At 49.4% G+C, this 17,816-nt stretch overlaps 1 protein-coding gene across 2 annotated transcripts in view; it reads left to right on the top strand.

Annotated features, from left to right (window-relative positions):
* Positions 1 to 17,816, top strand: part of kifc3 (kinesin family member C3) — a 30,992-nt gene that overhangs the window by 7,144 nt on the left and 6,032 nt on the right. For both annotated transcript variants that reach the window (XM_072379799.1, XM_072379798.1), the window contains exons 2-15: positions 854 to 974; positions 4,855 to 4,997; positions 5,339 to 5,492; positions 5,573 to 5,640; positions 6,234 to 6,299; positions 6,599 to 6,736; positions 6,841 to 7,101; positions 8,187 to 8,354; positions 13,094 to 13,241; positions 13,309 to 13,439; positions 14,142 to 14,253; positions 15,006 to 15,187; positions 15,993 to 16,097; positions 16,221 to 16,351. In XM_072379799.1, coding sequence (XP_072235900.1) covers positions 893 to 974; positions 4,855 to 4,997; positions 5,339 to 5,492; positions 5,573 to 5,640; positions 6,234 to 6,299; positions 6,599 to 6,736; positions 6,841 to 7,101; positions 8,187 to 8,354; positions 13,094 to 13,241; positions 13,309 to 13,439; positions 14,142 to 14,253; positions 15,006 to 15,187; positions 15,993 to 16,097; positions 16,221 to 16,351 — 1,889 coding nt within the window. In that variant the 5' untranslated portion in view covers positions 854 to 892. The remainder of the gene's footprint in view (positions 1 to 853; positions 975 to 4,854; positions 4,998 to 5,338; positions 5,493 to 5,572; positions 5,641 to 6,233; positions 6,300 to 6,598; positions 6,737 to 6,840; positions 7,102 to 8,186; positions 8,355 to 13,093; positions 13,242 to 13,308; positions 13,440 to 14,141; positions 14,254 to 15,005; positions 15,188 to 15,992; positions 16,098 to 16,220; positions 16,352 to 17,816) is intronic.

Raw genomic sequence — 17,816 nt, 5'->3', positions numbered from 1 at the left:
CCTAAAGGAGATCCTTAAGGAAGCGTCGGAGCTCCTTTCTCTCAGGAAGGACGGTCCGGTGTTTCCTAAAGGAGATCCTTAAGGAAGCGTCGGAGCTCCTTTCTCTCATGAAGGACGGTCCGGTGTTTCCTAAAGGAGATCCTTAAGGAAGCGTCGGAGCTCCTTCCTCTCAGGAAGGACGGTCCGGTGTTTCCTAAAGGAGATCGTAGATCCTTTCCTGAGTATTTGGAGGATCAGCTCTGATCCTGGCTGCTCTTCTCATGCTTCCAGCTCATTTCACTCAGTCAGGAAGGTTCTGAACACGCTGTTGGACCGGGCCCTGAAGGTTCTGAAACCGGAACGCTGGAGTTAAAGATGGCCTCGACCTTCTGAACCGTTTGTGTGGAATAAGATTTGTAGCTTCCTGGTTTGCTTCTGCACATGCTCAGAAACCCTCTGCTTTAATGTGATGATGTCACAGAAACAAAGTGTTGCTCCATCAGGAGGGAGGTGTCGGGTGGGGAAAACCTGTTTATTGAACTCAGTGGTTCCTCATATCTTACAGAACTCCACACAGTCGGTTAAAACACTTAAAAACTTTAAACTGTATCGAATGTGAAAGATTTAATTTCATCTCATTAGATGGAACCAGATGTTAAACAGCAGGATTGTTTCAGTAAACTCATAAAAGTGGTAAAAAAGTAAGTTTTTCATCCTGGGGTCCATCAGGACCGCCGGCCCGGTCTGTGTTCGTCTGGGTCAGTAAATGGGTTCTGGTTTCGGGGCGGGTCGTCGTCCGGTTTGACCCTAACAGGTACCAGAACCAGCAGCTGGTTCCAGTTCTGACGCTTTGTGTCCGTCTGTCTGTCTCCAGCCGGTCCAGCGGTCCAGCGCTCTGCTCAGCCCGGCGGTCATGTTCAGTACCAGAAAGACCTGGGACATCGGCCACGCCCCCTGCCTGCAGGAGCTCTGGAAGAAGGACCTCTCATTGGACGGTGAGTCAGACGCCGGCTGCAGGATTAAACGGGGGGGGGGAGGGGACTGAGACACCAGCGTGGCTGCATTTTTTCATGAGTGTGCAGAGAGGAAAGGAACGGTGAGTCATACCTGAGCGTGAGTGGAGCTCAGCAGGGAGAGAGGACACCTGTCAGCGGGTCCAACAGGTGAGCTGACCGTTTGTTTGGTTCTGCTTTCTGCCGGCCGAGTCCCAGGTTCTGTTTTCTGCTTTCTGCTGAGTCCCAGGTTCTGTTTTCTGCCGGCCGAGTCCCAGGTTCTGTTTTCTGCTTTCTGCTGAGTCCCAGGTTCTGTTTTCTGCTTTCTGCTGAGTCCCAGGTTCTGTTTTCTGCCGGCCGAGTCCCAGGTTCTGTTTTCTGCTGGCTGAGTCCCAGGTTCTGTTTTCTGCTTTCTGCTGAGTCCCAGGTTCTGCCCAGGTTCTGTTTTCTGCCGGTCGAGTCCCAGGTTCTGATTTCTGCTGGCTGAGTCCCAGGTTCTGTTTTCTGCCGGCTGAGTCCCAGGTTCTGTCCAGGTTCTGCTTTCTGCTGACTCAGTCCCGGGACACGGATCAGGTGGACAAACACTGGAGCTATTGTCAGAGTCTGTGCTGCTCAGCTGGCTTCCTGCAGAACGGTTCTTTGTTTAGTTTCGAGCCTGAAAGTTGAGGTTTGCTTTCAGCTGCCGAGTCGATCAGATGATGAGAGGAAAGCTGCGGCTGTAGCGCTCACATCGGCATGTCAAACCGGCTGCTGGTTGGACTCCACGTGCACGCGGGAAATGACACGTGCGCTCAGAAACAACCAGTCGGAGCAGAAAATGTTCTGAAACTGATCAAAACTTTTCATTTGAGTTGAGTTTTCTGCCCAAAAGAGGCAGAAGCGGCGGTTAAACAGCATGAATGGATGGAGTACTGAGAGAGATGAGACACCAGAACCATCAGCCTGAGACACAGAACCATCAGCCTGAGACACCAGAACCATCAGCCTGAGACACCAGAACCAGCGAGGCGTCCTGTTTGCAGCAGAACGCCTCAAAGCTCATTCAGTGTCTCCATCTGAAACTGAAACCGTTCCAACACGATCTGAAGGGAGCCAAGTTCAGACCAGTCAGGAAAACGGATCATTTTAGATGTTCTGAAGGGTTCTGAAGGGTTCTGAGGGGTTCTGAGGTGGATCTTCTTCTGCAGCTTGAGGCTTCGCTGTCGGTTCACAGGTCAGAGGACGAGATAACAGGAGCTTTGTTTTAAGTCCTGTTCCTCCCGTAGATTTCAGTGTCTACGCTGATAACGTGTTTGTTTCTGCATCCAGGAGACGCCTTTATCTTTAGCAGCTAGCATCAAAGCTAACAGTAAGCTAGTTATGGTGTGCCACAGGGTTCTGGGTTTGGAACGGTTCTGTTCTCCCTGTACATGCTTCCTCTGGGTAAATTCATCTAAATGTTCAGTTTCAGGTCCTGAGACGATGAGCCGCTTCATTCAGTCTGTAAAACGGGTTTAATTAAACCTGCTGATAACCAGTCGGTTATTTTCTTGATCAGAACCTGGTGACTCTGGTTCAGAAGTGGTTCAGTCTGTCAGAACCGAACTGAACCTCAGTCTGTAAACATTCAACCTCAGATCAGAAAAAGGTGGAACAGGAAGGAAACTAAATGTAAAAAGAGAACATTTCTCTGACTTTTACTTCCTGTTGAGTCTCAGCTTCATTTAATCTGGTAACAAACATCATTTCTACACCTCAGACCTGCAGCATCCCATAAAGTCAGTGAACCTTTTCCCACTTTGTGTTCTTCTGCCAACACTTAAAGCCGTTCTGACTCTGAGGAAACCAGGTGATGCAGAGTTCCAGCTGTTATTTTGTCCCATTCCTCCTTAAACAGGTCTTAAGGTGTGCAGCAGTGCGGGGGGGGGCGGGGGGGTGGTTGTTTCTCTGCTGGGGACAGGTCAGGACTGCAGGCAGCCAGTCCAGCACCCGTACCTCTTCTTCCTCAGCCAGGCCTTTGGACTGTGGCAGAATGTGGTTTTCCATGGTCTGCTTGAACAATGCTGGGACGTCCCAGGAAAAGATGTGGCCTTGAAGGCAGCATCTGTTGCTGTAAAATCTCAGTGAGCTTTTCTGCATTAATGCTGCCGTCACAGAAGTGGAAATGAGCTTTGCCCCCTGATCCAACCCCATACCATCACAGAGCCTGGCTGCAGGGACTGGCTGCTGACAGCAGGCTGGATGCTGCTTTTTCTGTGTCCTGACTTTGGGACAAACTAACAAAAGGATTGTTTTAAGGGTTCTGAGCTCAGGGTTAAAGGCCTGGGAATGTTGTATGTCAGCAGGGGTCCCCACAGAGATGGAAAGATAAATGTGTTTGTGTGACTTAAGTCTGATTAATGCTCAGATTTTCTCCACAAAGTGCAGATTGTTCTCAGAGTTGAGGCCTCATGCACTTAGAAAACCTCTGAGACTCACACACACACACACTCTCACACACACTCTCACACACACACACACACACACACACACACACACACACTCTCACACACACACACACACACACTCACACACACACACACACTCTCACACACACACACACACACACACACACACACACACACACACTCACACATGCACTCTCACACACACACACATGCACTCTCTCACACACACACACACACACACTCACACACACACACACTCTCACACACACACACACACACACACACACACACACACTCACACATGCACTCTCACACACACACACATGCACTCTCTCACACACACATGCACTCTCTCACACACACACACTCTCACACACACACACACACACACTCACACTCTCACACACACACTCTCACACACACACACACACACACACACACTCTCACACACACACACACACACACTCTCTCACTCTCACACTCTCACACACACACACACTCTCACACACACACACTCTCACACACACACACTCTCACACACACACACACACACACACTCTCACACACACACACTCTCACACACACTCTCTCACTCTCACACTCTCACACACTCTCACACACTCTCTCAGAGCAGGTTAATGTGTCAGCGGCTCTTATCAGCTGTTATCTGGTTGGACTGGTTTCCACGGTTTCCAGGAGGAGTGCCGGTTTACTGAAGAACTGCAGTCAGGACCCAGTTCAGCACAAGAATTCGGGCTGTTCCCCTCCTCCTGATCGCTTACAAATCTGCTTACGGATTACGTTCCGTTAGTTTCACGCTTTTAACCTGAGGAACGGAGTCTAAAGAGCAGCAGCTGAGCTAATGTTTGCTTCCAGGCCTGTTTTTTACCTCTGAACTTGTTGTTCAGACTCTTATCTGTTAGTCTTTTTCTAAAGGTTCTGCTGGGTTCCCTTCACGCTGTAACCGGGTCGCTCTCTCTCTGCAGCGAGCTTGTTGGGTTCCCTTCATGCTGTAACCGGGTCGCTCTCTCTCTGCAGCGAGCTTGTTGGGTTCCCTTCATGCTGTAACCGGGTCGCTCTCTCTCTGCAGCGAGCTTGTTGGGTTTCCCTTCATGCTGTAACCGGGTCGCTCTCTCTCTGCAGCGAGCTTGTTGGGTTCCCTTCATGCTGTAACCGGGTCGCTCTCTCTCTGCAGCGAGCTTGTTGGGTTCCCTTCATGCTGTAACCGGGTCGCTCTCTCTCTGCAGCGAGCTTGTTGGGTTCCCTTCACGCTGTAACCGGGTCGCTCTCTCTCTGCAGCGAGCTTGTTGGGTTCCCTTCATGCTGTAACCGGGTCGCTCTCTCTCTGCAGCGAGCTTGTTGGGTTCCCTTCACGCTGTAACCGGGTCGCTCTCTCTCTCTGCAGCGAGCTTGTTGGGTTCCCTTCACGCTGTAACCGGGTCGCTCTCTCTCTGCAGCGAGCTCCGTGGACTTTCTGATGAGTGATGGTGAAGACGAAGGCTCCTTCCTGTCTCTGCCCACAGGCCCCTTCTCACAGCGCCCCCCGGTGACCGCCGAGCTCCCCGACCCAAACGCACCCAGCGAGCAGCTGCTCATCCAGGTAAGAGGGAAGGAAAGCGGGCGGCCGCAGGCTTAAAGTTCACCGATCCTCGCCGTGTTGAAGGCGGAGCTTCAGTTTCTCAGCAGCCGTTGGTCTGCAGTCACTCGGCTTCTCATCCCCCCCCCCTCACCTTCTCTTCTTTGGTCCTTTGCACGCCGTCTTCACCTGCAGAGAGTCACCTGGTCCTGCTGGTGGACTCCGGCCCACGTAAAAACCTCCATTCTTCTTCTGGCTGTAGCTCCTCCCCCCCGCTCTCACCCTAGTCTCAGTGTAGATTTCAGCTCACATTAACAGACAGAATCTGGGTCACAGGTGCTGTAACGGGCGGGTTCTGTGCTCAGACTCTACAGGACAAAGTGTGCGAGTTTCAGGCTCGCCTTCGCTCGGAGGAGGTCGCCCGTCACCTGCTGGTGCAGCAGCTGCAGCGCGGCGTCCAGCAGCAGGCGGGCGGAGGCGTGCAGACGCTGCGCCTGGCGAAGCCGCCGTCACCCGCCGGTGAGACGCTCACACCGTCCGGTTCATATCCAGAGAAAGCTTTTAAAGAGAGGAAGTGACGCAGTTCAACGTGTGTTCAGGTGCGAGCGGCGAGGATTATTTCAGCTGTGCAGAGGAGGAGCAGCTCGTTACCCGGCTGCGCACACAGGTACGTGCACAGGTGGCATCTTTCCCTGATTTCTGTTTATTCTGTGTCAGCTGATAACCCAGAACCGGACCTTTAAAGTCCATGTAAACACGTCAGTCAGACTGAAACCGGACCAGAACCAAAGGTGATCCAGCTGCTCTGTTCAGGCTCCAAACTTCCATCTTTCTGCATCTTTCAGTAAAAACAAAGTGTTCATTAATCCAGCTGAACTCCAGAATCCTTCTCAAACAAGTTTAACAGACAATAAAACATTTGAACACAAAAACAAGTGTTTTTCTAAAATAAATTTTCCTTTAAGAGTCCAAAGAAATGTTCAGAGTCTTCATGCCCAGCTTCTTCATATTCAGACCCAGTTAAACTTGTTCTGGAGTCAAAGGAATCACGCCTCAGTTCAGATTAGTGTCTGAAAGGTTGAACAGAACCTTTCCTGCTGTTCATCTGTCAGGCTGATTTGTGCACGTTGTGTCACAGAAAACCAGTCGGACCCGTCCAGCGTTTACAGATGGAATAACTCTGCTTCAGTGCTGCTGCCGACAGGAGTTTAAACCAGACAGAACCCTCAGTGAATGTCATGCATGTGGTGGTGTTTGCAGGTGGAGGAGCTGGAGAAGAAGCTGTTGGATCAGACTCAGGAGGTGGAGAGACTCCGCTCTGAGCTGGTGAGGCAACCTGAGGAGAACCAAAGCCTCGGGATAAACACACACACACCTGAACCCCAGAACCAGCCCTCTGCAGGTCTGACCCCCCCTTTATCTGCGTAAACCTGAATCTGACCTGAACGCTCAAATAAGACGACCCAAAAGTTCCTGGCAGCGTAGAACTGTCCTCACTGCACTAGTTAAATGCTGAAGGTGGTCCTCACAGAGACGGTAACATTCAGCTGGTCACGCCTGGGTGTGAAGCAGGTGTGAACGCGTTAGGAAGCGGTTCAAAGTGTGTGTGTCCTCCCGTCCTGTAGGGGGCGACAGACCTGGAGAAGCAGCTGGAGCTGCTGCTGGTGGAGAACGAGCGTCTGAAGCAGGAGCTGAAGTCATGCAGGAGCTCAGAGCTTCAGAAGCTGGAGGCTGCTGCAGGCAGCTGCTGCCCCCACAGCCAGGTGAGCTCACACAGGTTCTGCCCCCGGGTCAGAACCGGGTCAGAACTGTCCCAGCCCTACCTGCTCAGGTGTGTCTGACCCCGTTGGACCGCTGTCTGCTGCAGGAGGCCGAGGCCCTGCGGAGGGACGGGTCCCGCTGGGAGAACCGGGCCCGGCAGAGGGAGCAGCGGCTGGCTGAGCTGGAGCGGGAGCTGCTGGAGAAGAGCTCCAGGGTGGAGGTTCTCCACCAGCAGCTGGACGACAGCCGCAGGCAGCTGGACGAGTCGAGGCGGAGGCAGGTGGAGGCAGAGCAGAAGCTCTGTTTCCGTCTGCAGGAGTGTGAGGACGAGCTCGCCAGACAGGCGGCGGCGCCCCCCAGAGTCAAGGTGAGGATGCTTCCAGGTCTGCAGGGAAGGAAAATCCTTCTTCTGCCGTCACAGCAGAGCTAAAACCCTTCAGAACTTCTGTAAATTAGGTTTCAGGCTTTATAAAAACAGGGTTTTCTGTGGTTGTTGAATTTAGACGAAGAAAAGATTTCTTCTTTCATGATTAAATCCAGAAGTCAGACTTCTGAACAGCATCTGAAGCGATTAAAAGAGAACATTCAGATGGGCTCAGGTGGACGGAGGTGAGGGAAACCCGTAGCCTAGCTTAGCATGAGACAGAACCCAGAGGGAAACCGGTAGCCTAGCTTAGCATGAGACAGAACCCAGAGGGAAACCGGTAGCATAGCTTAGCATGAGACAGAACCCAGAGGGAAACCGGTAGCCTAGCTTAGCATGAGACAGAACCCAGAGGGAAGCCGGTAGCCTAGCTTAGCATGAGACAGAACCCAGAGGGAAACCGGTAGCCTAGCTTAGCACGGGGACAGAACCCAGAGGGAAACCGGTAGCCTAGCTTAGCACGGGACAGAACCCAGAGGGAAACCGGTAGCCTAGCTTAGCACGGGACAGAACCCAGAGGGAAACCGGTAGCCTAGCTTAGCACGGGACAGAACCCAGAGGGAAACCGGTAGCCTAGCTTAGCACGGGGACAGAACCCAGAGGAAAACCGGTAGCCTAGCTTAGCACGGGACAGAACCCAGAGGGAAACCGGTAGCCTAGCTTAGCATGAGACAGAACCCAGAGGGAAACCGGTAGCCTAGCTTAGCATGAGACAGAACCCAGAAGTCAGACTTCTGAACAGCATCTGAAGGGATTAAAAGAGAACATTGAGACGGGCTCAGGTGGACGGAGGGTGTTCAGGTGTGTTTCAGGTGTGTTGTTCAGGTGTTTCAGGTGTGTTGCAGGTGTGTTGCAGGTGTGTTCAGGTGTTTCAGGTGTGTTGCAGGTGTGTTTCAGGTGTGTCTCAGGTGTGTTGTTTCAGGTGTGTCTCAGGTGTGTTTCAGGTGTGTTGTTGCAGGTGTGTTCAGGTGTTTCAGGTGTGTTGTTGCAGGTGTGTTCAGGTGTTTCAGGTGTGTTGTGTTCCTCAGTATGTGACCCAGACGGTGGAGTCGCCCGACCTGCAGAACGCTCTGGCTGAGATGCAGATGAAGAACGGCGCCCTGCATGAGCAGCTGTCGGTGCAGAGGCAGCTGCTGCGGGAGCTGGAGACGCAGCTGCACGAGTCGCAGAGGACCTGCACTCAGCTCAGGACGCAGGTACGTTCACCTGGTTGCCCTCAGGGATGTTTCACTTCTTATTCCAGCTCAGAACCAGACGGACTGTTTTATTTCACTGTGGAGAAGTGGCTTCATGTTCGAAGAAGTCTCGGCTTCCTCAGACTTTAATTTAAATCCCAAACTCCCCCGAATCCTGGCTGAATAATGGGACTGTTTCAGTCTGACTTTTATGGACTTTAGGCCAGACTGAAGCAGTCGCTCAGTGTTAAAAGCAGACCTCAGATCAGTGCTAAGAGTTCACCTTCTCCTCTCTGCATGCGTTCGCTTGCAGCTGCTCGCCGATCAAAGCCGTCTGTGTGGCCTCCTCTCCAAGGCTGTCGGCAGGGGCAATGGCGAGATGGTTCGCAGGTTGTCCAAGGTTGGCTGCCCCCCCCCCGCTCTCCTTGTGACATCACTGATATTCAGAGGTTACGGCGAGTGTTACCCCCACTGTCTGAGGGCTCAAAGCTCCCAGAGAAACCACCGGCCACTGACTCTTTATGTTGGGACAGAGCAGAAAAAAAGGATTTTTGTTCTTTTATTGATTTAAATAAATGTTGGTTTTAAAGGATTAAATGTTAAGTTGTGAGGATAAAATGAAAAGTAATATTTTTCTCTGAAATTATGTAATGTGCTGCACAGAGGAGCTCAGATTACATAAGCAAAAATAGTTTAAAAAAAGGAAAAGTTTAACTCATTTATTCATTCAAAGGCAAAAAGAAAAGCTTAAAGATAAAAGTCTAAAAGATTAATCTGTTTTCTGCTGTTATTAAAATAAAAATCAGAAAAATAGAATATGTATAACAAACTTTACCTTTTTTATGTGGTTCTTTTAGGATCAACATTAAATTAAAATAAACATCTAGAATCTGAGGGCTGAAAAACAGCTGAACTATCTGCAGTAATCTGACATCAGTGGTCTGAACTGGTTTTACTGGGAGGCTTTGGAAACCTGTCAGACGCTGTGAGATCTCCCCGTCTGTGATGCATCCCAGTAATCCTCCCAGAACTCCCAGTTGTATCCCTTAAATGTTGCATTAAGGCTGTGTTCACACAACATTCAAAGCTGATTTACGGCTGGTATCTGACTGGTTTTTTAAAAAATGTGATTGTACAGTAGATCTTTTGCTTAAGCCGGTAGCCTAGCTTAGCACGGGGACAGAACCCAGAGGGAAACCGGTAGCCTAGCTTAGCAGGAGACAGAACCCAGAGGGAAACCGGTAGCCTAGCTTAGCACGGGACAGAACCCAGAGGGAAACCGGTAGCCTAGCTTAGCATGAGACAGAACCCAGAGGGAAACCGGTAGCCTAGCTTAGCAGGAGACAGAACCCAGAGGGAAACCGGTAGCCTAGCTTAGCACGGGACAGAACCCAGAGGGAAACCGGTAGCCTAGCTTAGCAGGAGACAGAACCCAGAGGGAAACCGGTAGCCTAGCTTAGCAGGAGACAGAACCCAGAGGGAAACCGGTAGCCTAGCTTAGCATGAGACAGAACCCAGAGGGAAACCGGTAGCCTAGCTTAGCATGAGACAGAACCCAGAGGGAAACCGGTAGCCTAGCTTAGCATGAGACAGAACCCAGAGGGAAACCGGTAGCCTAGCTTAGCATGAGACAGAACCCAGAGGGAAACCGGTAGCCTAGCTTAGCATGAGACAGAACCCAGAGGGAAGCCGGTAGCCTAGCTTAGCATGAGACAGAACCCAGAGGGAAACCGGTAGCCTAGCTTAGCATGAGACAGAACCCAGAGGGAAACCGGTAGCCTAGCTTAGCATGAGACAGAACCCAGAGGGAAACCGGTAGCCTAGCTTAGCATGAGACAGAACCCAGAGGGAAACCGGTAGCCTAGCTTAGCATGAGACAGAACCCAGAGTCGTGTGAATGGAGCCTTCCTGTGTTTCCTGAACTTGTTTCTAAGTTCAGACTCGTGTGTTTCACCTGTGTTCTGCAGTAGTTTATCTATCGATTAGATAATTATGTAGATATACTAACTGCTGCTTGGTTGACCGTAACAGTTGCTGTGGCTAACATGTTAGCAGGTCATTTAGGTCAATATGTAGAACTCATGGAAAAAGTCTTCGATCCCTACATCTTAAACTTTATCATTAAATAGATGTTTCTATGATCCTGTTTGCTTTGCTTTACATCCGTTTCAGCAGTGTTTTGTGTATAAATTAAACTCCATAAGCTACATATAGTGAACATTTCAACCCGCTAACCGGTTTGTGGCTAACTGCACTAGCTAACCGTCCCTCCATTTTCACTTCTTCACGTGTTCTTTCACAAAAAGTTGATCCAAAGTGCTCATCTCTGAGATCTGCAGCAGAAACACACTCTGTCATTATAATTAATGAATGATGACACTTAATGTCATGAATTCTGTTTAGTTTTTATCAGAAAGTGGATCATTCTTCTTGGTTTGTTGCCCTGAATGAGTATTGGCTGCAGCACTAAAACACACTTGAGTAGAAATATGATTCATTCAGATGCTTTACTGATAGTTTATTTCCTGTCTGAAGAGATCGCTGCTCATGAGAGTTTTGCCCCCTTTCGATGGCGAGTTTTTCCCCTTTTGATGGAGAGTTTTTTCCCCTTTTGATGGAGAGTTTTTCCCCTTTTGATGGAGAGTTTTTCCCCTTTTGATGGAGAGTTTTTCCCCTTTTGATGGAGAGTTTTTCCCCTTTTGATGGAGAGTTTTTCCCCTTTTGATGGAGAGTTTTTCCCCTTTCGATGGAGAGTTTCCCCCTTTTGATGGAGAGTTTTTCCCCTTTTGATGGAGAGTTTTTCCCCTTTTGATGGAGAGTTTTTCCCCTTTTGATGGAGAGTTTTTCCCCTTTTGATGGAGAGTTTTTCCCCTTTTGATGGAGAGTTTTTCCCCTTTTGATGGAGAGTTTTTCCCCTTTTGATGGAGAGTTTTTCCCCTTTTGATGGAGAGTTTTTCCCCTTTTGATGGAGAGTTTTTCCCCTTTTGATGGAGAGTTTTTCCCCTTTTGATGGAGAGTTTTTCCCCTTTTGATGGAGAGTTTTTCCCCTTTTGATGGAGAGTTTTTCCCCTTTTGATGGAGAGTTTTTCCCCTTTTGATGGAGAGTTTTTCCCCCTTTCGATGGAGAGTTTTTCCCCCTTTCGATGGAGAGTTTTTCCCCCTTTCGATGGAGAGTTTTTCCCCCTTTCGATGGAGAGTTTTTCCCCCTTTCGATGGAGAGTTTTTCCCCCTTTCGATGGAGAGTTTTTCCCCCTTTCGATGGAGAGTTTTTCCCCCTTTCGATGGAGAGTTTTTCCCCCTTTCGATGGAGAGTTTTTCCCCCTTTCGATGGAGAGTTTTTCCCCCTTTCGATGGAGAGTTTTTCCCCCTTTCGATGGAGAGTTTTTCCCCCTTTCGATGGAGAGTTTTTCCCCCTTTCGATGGAGAGTTTTTCCCCCTTTCGATGGAGAGTTTTTCCCCCTTTCGATGGAGAGTTTTTCCCCCTTTCGATGGAGAGTTTTTCCCCCTTTCGATGGAGAGTTTTTCCCCCTTTCGATGGAGAGTTTTTCCCCCTTTCGATGGAGAGTTTTTCCCCCTTTCGATGGAGAGTTTTTCCCCCTTTCGATGGAGAGTTTTTCCCCCTTTCGATGGAGAGTTTTTCCCCCTTTCGATGGAGAGTTTTTCCCCCTTTCGATGGAGAGTTTTTCCCCCTTTCGATGGAGAGTTTTTCCCCCTTTCGATGGAGAGTTTTTCCCCCTTTCGATGGAGAGTTTTTCCCCCTTTCGATGGAGAGTTTTTCCCCCTTTCGATGGAGAGTTTTTCCCCCTTTCGATGGAGAGTTTTTCCCCTTTTGATGGAGAGTTTTTCCCCTTTTGATGGAGAGTTTTTTCCCCTTTTGATGGAGAGTTTTTTTCCCCTTTCGATGGAGAGTTTTTTTCCCCTTTCGATGGAGAGTTTTTTTCCCCTTTCGATGGAGAGTTTTTTTCCCCTTTCGATGGAGAGTTTTTTTCCCCTTTCGATGGAGAGTTTTTCCCCTTTCGATGGAGAGTTTTTCCCCTTTTGATGGAGAGTTTTTCCCCTTTTGATGGAGAGTTTTTCCCCTTTTGATGGAGAGTTTTTCCCCTTTTGATGGAGAGTTTTGCCCCTTTTGATGGAGAGTTTTTCCCCTTTGATGGAGAGTTTTTCCCGATCGAGGCTTGAAGGACGGAGCTAACTGTGCTAATGATCTGGTTGAGTCTCAGGGACAGAACTAATGATTAGAGTTACTCAGCTCAGTCATCACACCTCGACAAACACTGCAGCTTTCTGTAGAATAAAAAGAACCATTTTCACAGTGAAACATTTAAAACTAAATGAAAACTGTGTGATTTATGACATTATTAACGATGGTCACATGAACACGGTGAATTAAAAGTCTCAGCCAAACATCTGATCCAATGAAACCTGGAAGAAGCTGATAAAACGGGTCCCATATGGGATTGTTTCACACTAATTCTGTTTGCCCCCTGGTGGGTTGCCATGGTTACCCGTGGTCAGTCAGTCGATACCAATGAACCCGAACACAATCCCATGCGGGGCCCATTTTCAGACCTTTAGAACAAGCTGTGGTGTACAGGTGAACCAGAACCACACCTGGATCCTTTACCAGCAGTTTACGTTTTTAACTGGTTCATCGGTGATTAGAAAGCGAAGTGCTCCTGATGCGGAAACGCCGGCGGCTCGGCCCGACGGTTCTGAGGCAGGGCGTCCAGATCCTGCTGACTCCTCCCTGTTCTCCCCAGATCCTGGTCTACGAAGGAGAGATGGAGCGGAGTCAGGGCCAGCTGGAGGCGGAGATGCAGAACCTGGAGGAGGAGAAGAACCGCGTGATCGAGGAGGCGTTCATCAGAGCCGAGAGCGAGATGAAAGCCGTGCACGAGAACCTGGCAGGTGGGATGGTTTCCTGTTTGTTCCCGTGGTGACAGAGTGCTGCTGGCTGACCTGCTGCTGCTTACAGGTGTGCGCATGAACCTGCTGAGCCTGCAGCCGGCCCTCAGGACCCTGACCTCGGATTACAACTGTCTGAAGAGGCAGGTGCAGGACTTCCCCTTCATGCTGGACAAAGCCATCACCGAGGCCAAGCAGGAGGTGAGTCGCACAGCTGCATCAGGAGCATTTCAGAGGAAAAAAGCGTGTTTAAAAAAGCAAAAACAAGCCTGAGAATAGAAAAAAGATGAATAACTGCAGGAAGCAACCAGCTGCTGTTTCCTCAGACCTTCTGATGCCGATCAGAACCACCTGACCCGGCTCCTGCTAAGTCTTACAGCTGTGGAGAAATGAGTGCTTTCTGCTAGCTTCTGCTCCAGTTAGCCTCTGAGGTGATGGAACGACCTGCCGGCAGTTTATTCCTTTAGAAAGCAACAAATTCTGCAAGAACAGACCAGAAGGAAAGGTTTTTATCACAACCCTGAGTGGAAGATGGAAATAAATCCTGTTTTACTTCCTGTCAGACAGTCTGAACTCAGCATGTTTCCTGTTCAGCTTCATTTAATCTGTGAACAAACATCATTTCTACACCTCAGACCTGCAGCATCCCATAAAGTCAGGAATAAATAAATAACTTATTTACTTATTTTACCTCATCAGGCACTTTTTGTCCATCGTAAAAATGTAAGAAGCACTTTTTTAAATAAGCATTTTCTATTCCATCAACTTGATCTAATTTGAGGTTTTGGTTAAAAATAATGTGATGATTTTTCTGTCCTTAACTCCGCCCACTTCACATGAACATTCATTAATTTACTTTCTCTGCTGTGTGAGCAGATAATTAAGTGTGTGTGTGTGTGTCAGATCTGTCAGGTGATCAGCGAGGTGAGCAGTGCCAACCAGGAGCTGCTGCGTAAATACAAGCGGGAGATGAACCTGAGGAAGAAGTGCCACAACGAACTCGTTCGACTCAAAGGTCTGACACACACTTCCCTTCTGGACAGGTTCACACATCCAGCTGTTTCTAAAAGAACTGGAAACCGGTTTATGTGTAAATTAGATCCCATGACCTCACAGGGCTGGAAGCAGAGCTGTTCCAAAGATCTCTACAGTTCTGCTTTTGCAGTTCTGATGAAGTAGTGACGCCACCTTCAATAAAACTTTATTAGTCCTGAAGGTAAATTATATCCCTGCAGGACTGATTATTATTAAAGATCAGCTGTTACAGAATAAAACGTAAACCAGCTGAAGTGCAGCAGAGAGGAAGCTGTGGCAGAAACCTTCTCCATCACTGGGTTGGGCTGCTGTTTCTGTTGCTTAGCAACCACTCAGCTGATGATGTCACACACAGCAGGTAACTCAGGTGAACTCTCAGCAGACCACAGGGACAGAAACTCTGAAGAAGATGCAAAGAAGGACTCGGTCTGTCGGAGCAGCAGCCTGTTGGTCGGCGCCACTAAAAATGTTGTAAGATTCTTGGCTGGAACCGCAGGATCGGTACCGGTCAAAGGTCTGGAGACGCCTGCAGACTGAGATCTGCTTAAACCAGAACCAGTTACAGCCTGTTTTTACCTCTGAGTGATCCGCTCGTTGCTGTGAAGGCGCAGGGTTCTGTGCTGCTTTCAGAACCTCAGCGGGTCCACAGCAGCCTCGCCGTTCTCCCGCTCTAATCCTCCGTCTTCATCTGCAAACACTAACAAACTCCCGTGTCTCTGCGTTCGGTTCCAGGAAACATCCGAGTTTTCTGCCGCGTCCGGCCCGCCAGTCAGGAGGAGCAGGACTCCGCCGACGCCAGAACCCTGCTGAGCTTCGACTCGGACGACGACGCCATCCTCTACCTCTCCAACAAGGGCAAGGTCATGACCTTTGAGCTGGACAAAGTCTTCCCGCCTCAGGCCACACAGGAGGAGGTGAGAGTCACGCAGGTTCTGGTTCTGCCCGGTTCTGTTCTAGTTGTGGCACAGTCCTGAACTGATGGGTGGTTGATGTAACATAAACTGGGCCTTATTTCACGGGCCCAGTCAGAACCACGGCTGCTGGAACCTCTTCCTGCTTTGGTTCTTCTTCTTCTTTGCCTCATAAATCCGTAGCTGTTTTGCACCTGTATGAAATGAGGCTGAAGCCTGTCAGACGGTTTCCAGTCGAGGTGATTGGTCGACTGCTGTGTTGAGGCTCCGCCTCCCTGTAAAGGATTAACTGTGTTCGCTGAACTTCTGTTTCTGTTGAGTTCTGCTGGTTAATTCAACGCATTCCAATGAGATTATGGCTGTAAACGTCAGATTTCAGTGAAGTTTGAGCTGTTTGGAGACGACAGATTAAGTTCAGGTCGGTTTTACATTCTGTGATTTAAGGATAATCTCTGATGGAGGTGGAGCTTCACGTTGTTGTTTTCTGGTTAATTTATCAGATAAATTCAGAATCTCAGACAATAATCTGAGCTCAGATGTTTGCTTTGTCCAAGTGATGAAAGAAATATGAAGAAATGACTTGAATCAGAGATGGAGATGATGCATAAACTCAAAATGCTTCTGTAAAGTAAGTGAAGCTGTGCAGGATTATTAATGATGACTTTTTCCAGAGCAGCTCCTCTGTTTTCAGCTTCACTCTCTGCTTCAGACGCCACTTCTGTCCACATATACCGTGTAAAGCGTGAAGTCATGGAAATAAGTCCAGGAAATGTCCAGATATTTATCCTCTCTCTGATTGGTCCATCAGGTGTTCCAGGAGGTCCAGTCTCTGGTCACTTCCTGCATCGATGGCTTTAACGTCTGCATCTTTGCTTACGGGCAGACGGGCTCCGGGAAAACCTACACCATGGAGGTAGGACGAGTGTTTCTCCTGAAAAGCTCTCCAAGAAGTTCCTTAAAGTTTCAGGAGAATGAAGCTGAGTATCAGAAGCCTAAAGCCGGTAAACACTTGTAAGCTCCGCCCCTCTGTTTTCAGGGCGTGGCCGAAAACCCCGGCATCAACCAGCGAGCGCTCCGCCTGCTTTTCTCCGAGGTGACGGAGAAAGCTCCGGACTGGGACTACCGGATCACCGTCAGCATGGTGGAGATCTACAATGAGACGCTGCGGTGAGCCCACTGAGCTGATCCCGGGTCAGATTCTGGATCCGCCCATCACACCCAGAACGGGGAGCAAATTGGAAGCACTTTTCAGCCGTAGTCCGTGTGGAGACCCGATAAAACAGATCAAACTGAAGGTTTTACCCTCATGATCAGATGTGTATAGTTTGGAAACATCAAGCTAATGTAAAGGCAAACTCATAGCTCAGGTTTCACCTACATATGGAGACTTATTACATTTTTGGGGGGTCTATAACTCAGGTTTCACTTTGGGTTTTATCGCCGTTTCTTTTGGAGTTCTGATGTGACACCCGGTGGTTTCTACAGTCCCATGTGACACCTGTGAGGCAGCAAAGAGCCTCTGGGTCCATGTGTGTCACAGTCAGACTGTAGATGATAAATCTAGAACAAAAAGGGGCCGACGACGCTGCCCTGAGGAGCTCCACATTAACGTGGCTCTGTTAGAAAGAACCAAACGGTGTCGAATGATGAAGCCAAACTACAGTCACTCATCTGAAATGAAAGGCCACCTGTTTACGCTACAGAACACATGGTAAAAACTGTTCAAACATAAAAACCTACGTATTCTGAAGTGTAATAACTGCCTCCTGAGGGCGCCGCGGCGCCCGCAGCAGCGTGGTCAGTCCTTCACTTCTGCTGTTGATGGAAATCTTAACAAACACCTGAAGGGTTCTGATGGGTCAAAACGGGTCGTGTTTACTGGGTTCTGGCGGTTTGTTGTGTTGGAGCTCAGCTGGAGGCGGAGCTGCTGGTTTATGCAACATCCTGCAGCTTCAGAGCAGCAATGTAAAGGCTGCCAGCTGTTATCCCCATCTGTCCAGCTGTTATCCCCATCTGTCCAGCTGTTATCCCCATCTGTCCAGCTGTTATCCCCAGCTGTCCAGCTGTTATCCCCATCTGTCCAGCTGTTATCCCCATCTGTCCAGCTGTTATCCCCATCTGTCCAGCTGTTATCCCCAGCTGCCCAGCTGTAATCCCCATCTGTCCAGCTGTTATCCCCATCTGTCCAGCTGTTATCCCCATCTGTCCAGCTGTAATCCCCATCTGTCCAGCTGTAATCCCCATCTGTCCAGCTGTTATCCCCATCTGTCCAGCTGTTATCCCCATCTGTCCAGCTGTTATCCCCAGCTGCCCAGCTGTAATCCCCATCTGTCCAGCTGTTATCCCCAGCTGTCCAGCTGTTATCCCCATCTGTCCAGCTGTTATCCCCATCTGTCCAGCTGTTATCCCCATCTGTCCAGCTGTTATCCCCATCTGTCCAGCTGTTATTCCCATCTGTCCAGCTGTTATCCCCATCTGTCCAGCTGTTATCCCCATCTGTCCAGCTGTTGTGTAACAGAACATCTGGGTGAACAACACTTGTGTGCTGGCTCTGATCCAGAGTTCTGAGGACTGATCAGACTTTATCAGTCTGCTGAAGCTGAGAGGAAACGTGCTCCTGCTCTGATGCACC

This window comes from Leuresthes tenuis, unplaced genomic scaffold, assembly GCF_036924035.1.
Source record: "Leuresthes tenuis unplaced genomic scaffold, fLeuTen1.0.hap1 SCAF_2, whole genome shotgun sequence".
NCBI classification, from domain to species: Eukaryota; Metazoa; Chordata; class Actinopteri; order Atheriniformes; family Atherinopsidae; genus Leuresthes; species Leuresthes tenuis.
Note: the sequence above shows the minus strand (reverse complement) of the source record. Positions and strands in the feature narration are given on the sequence as shown.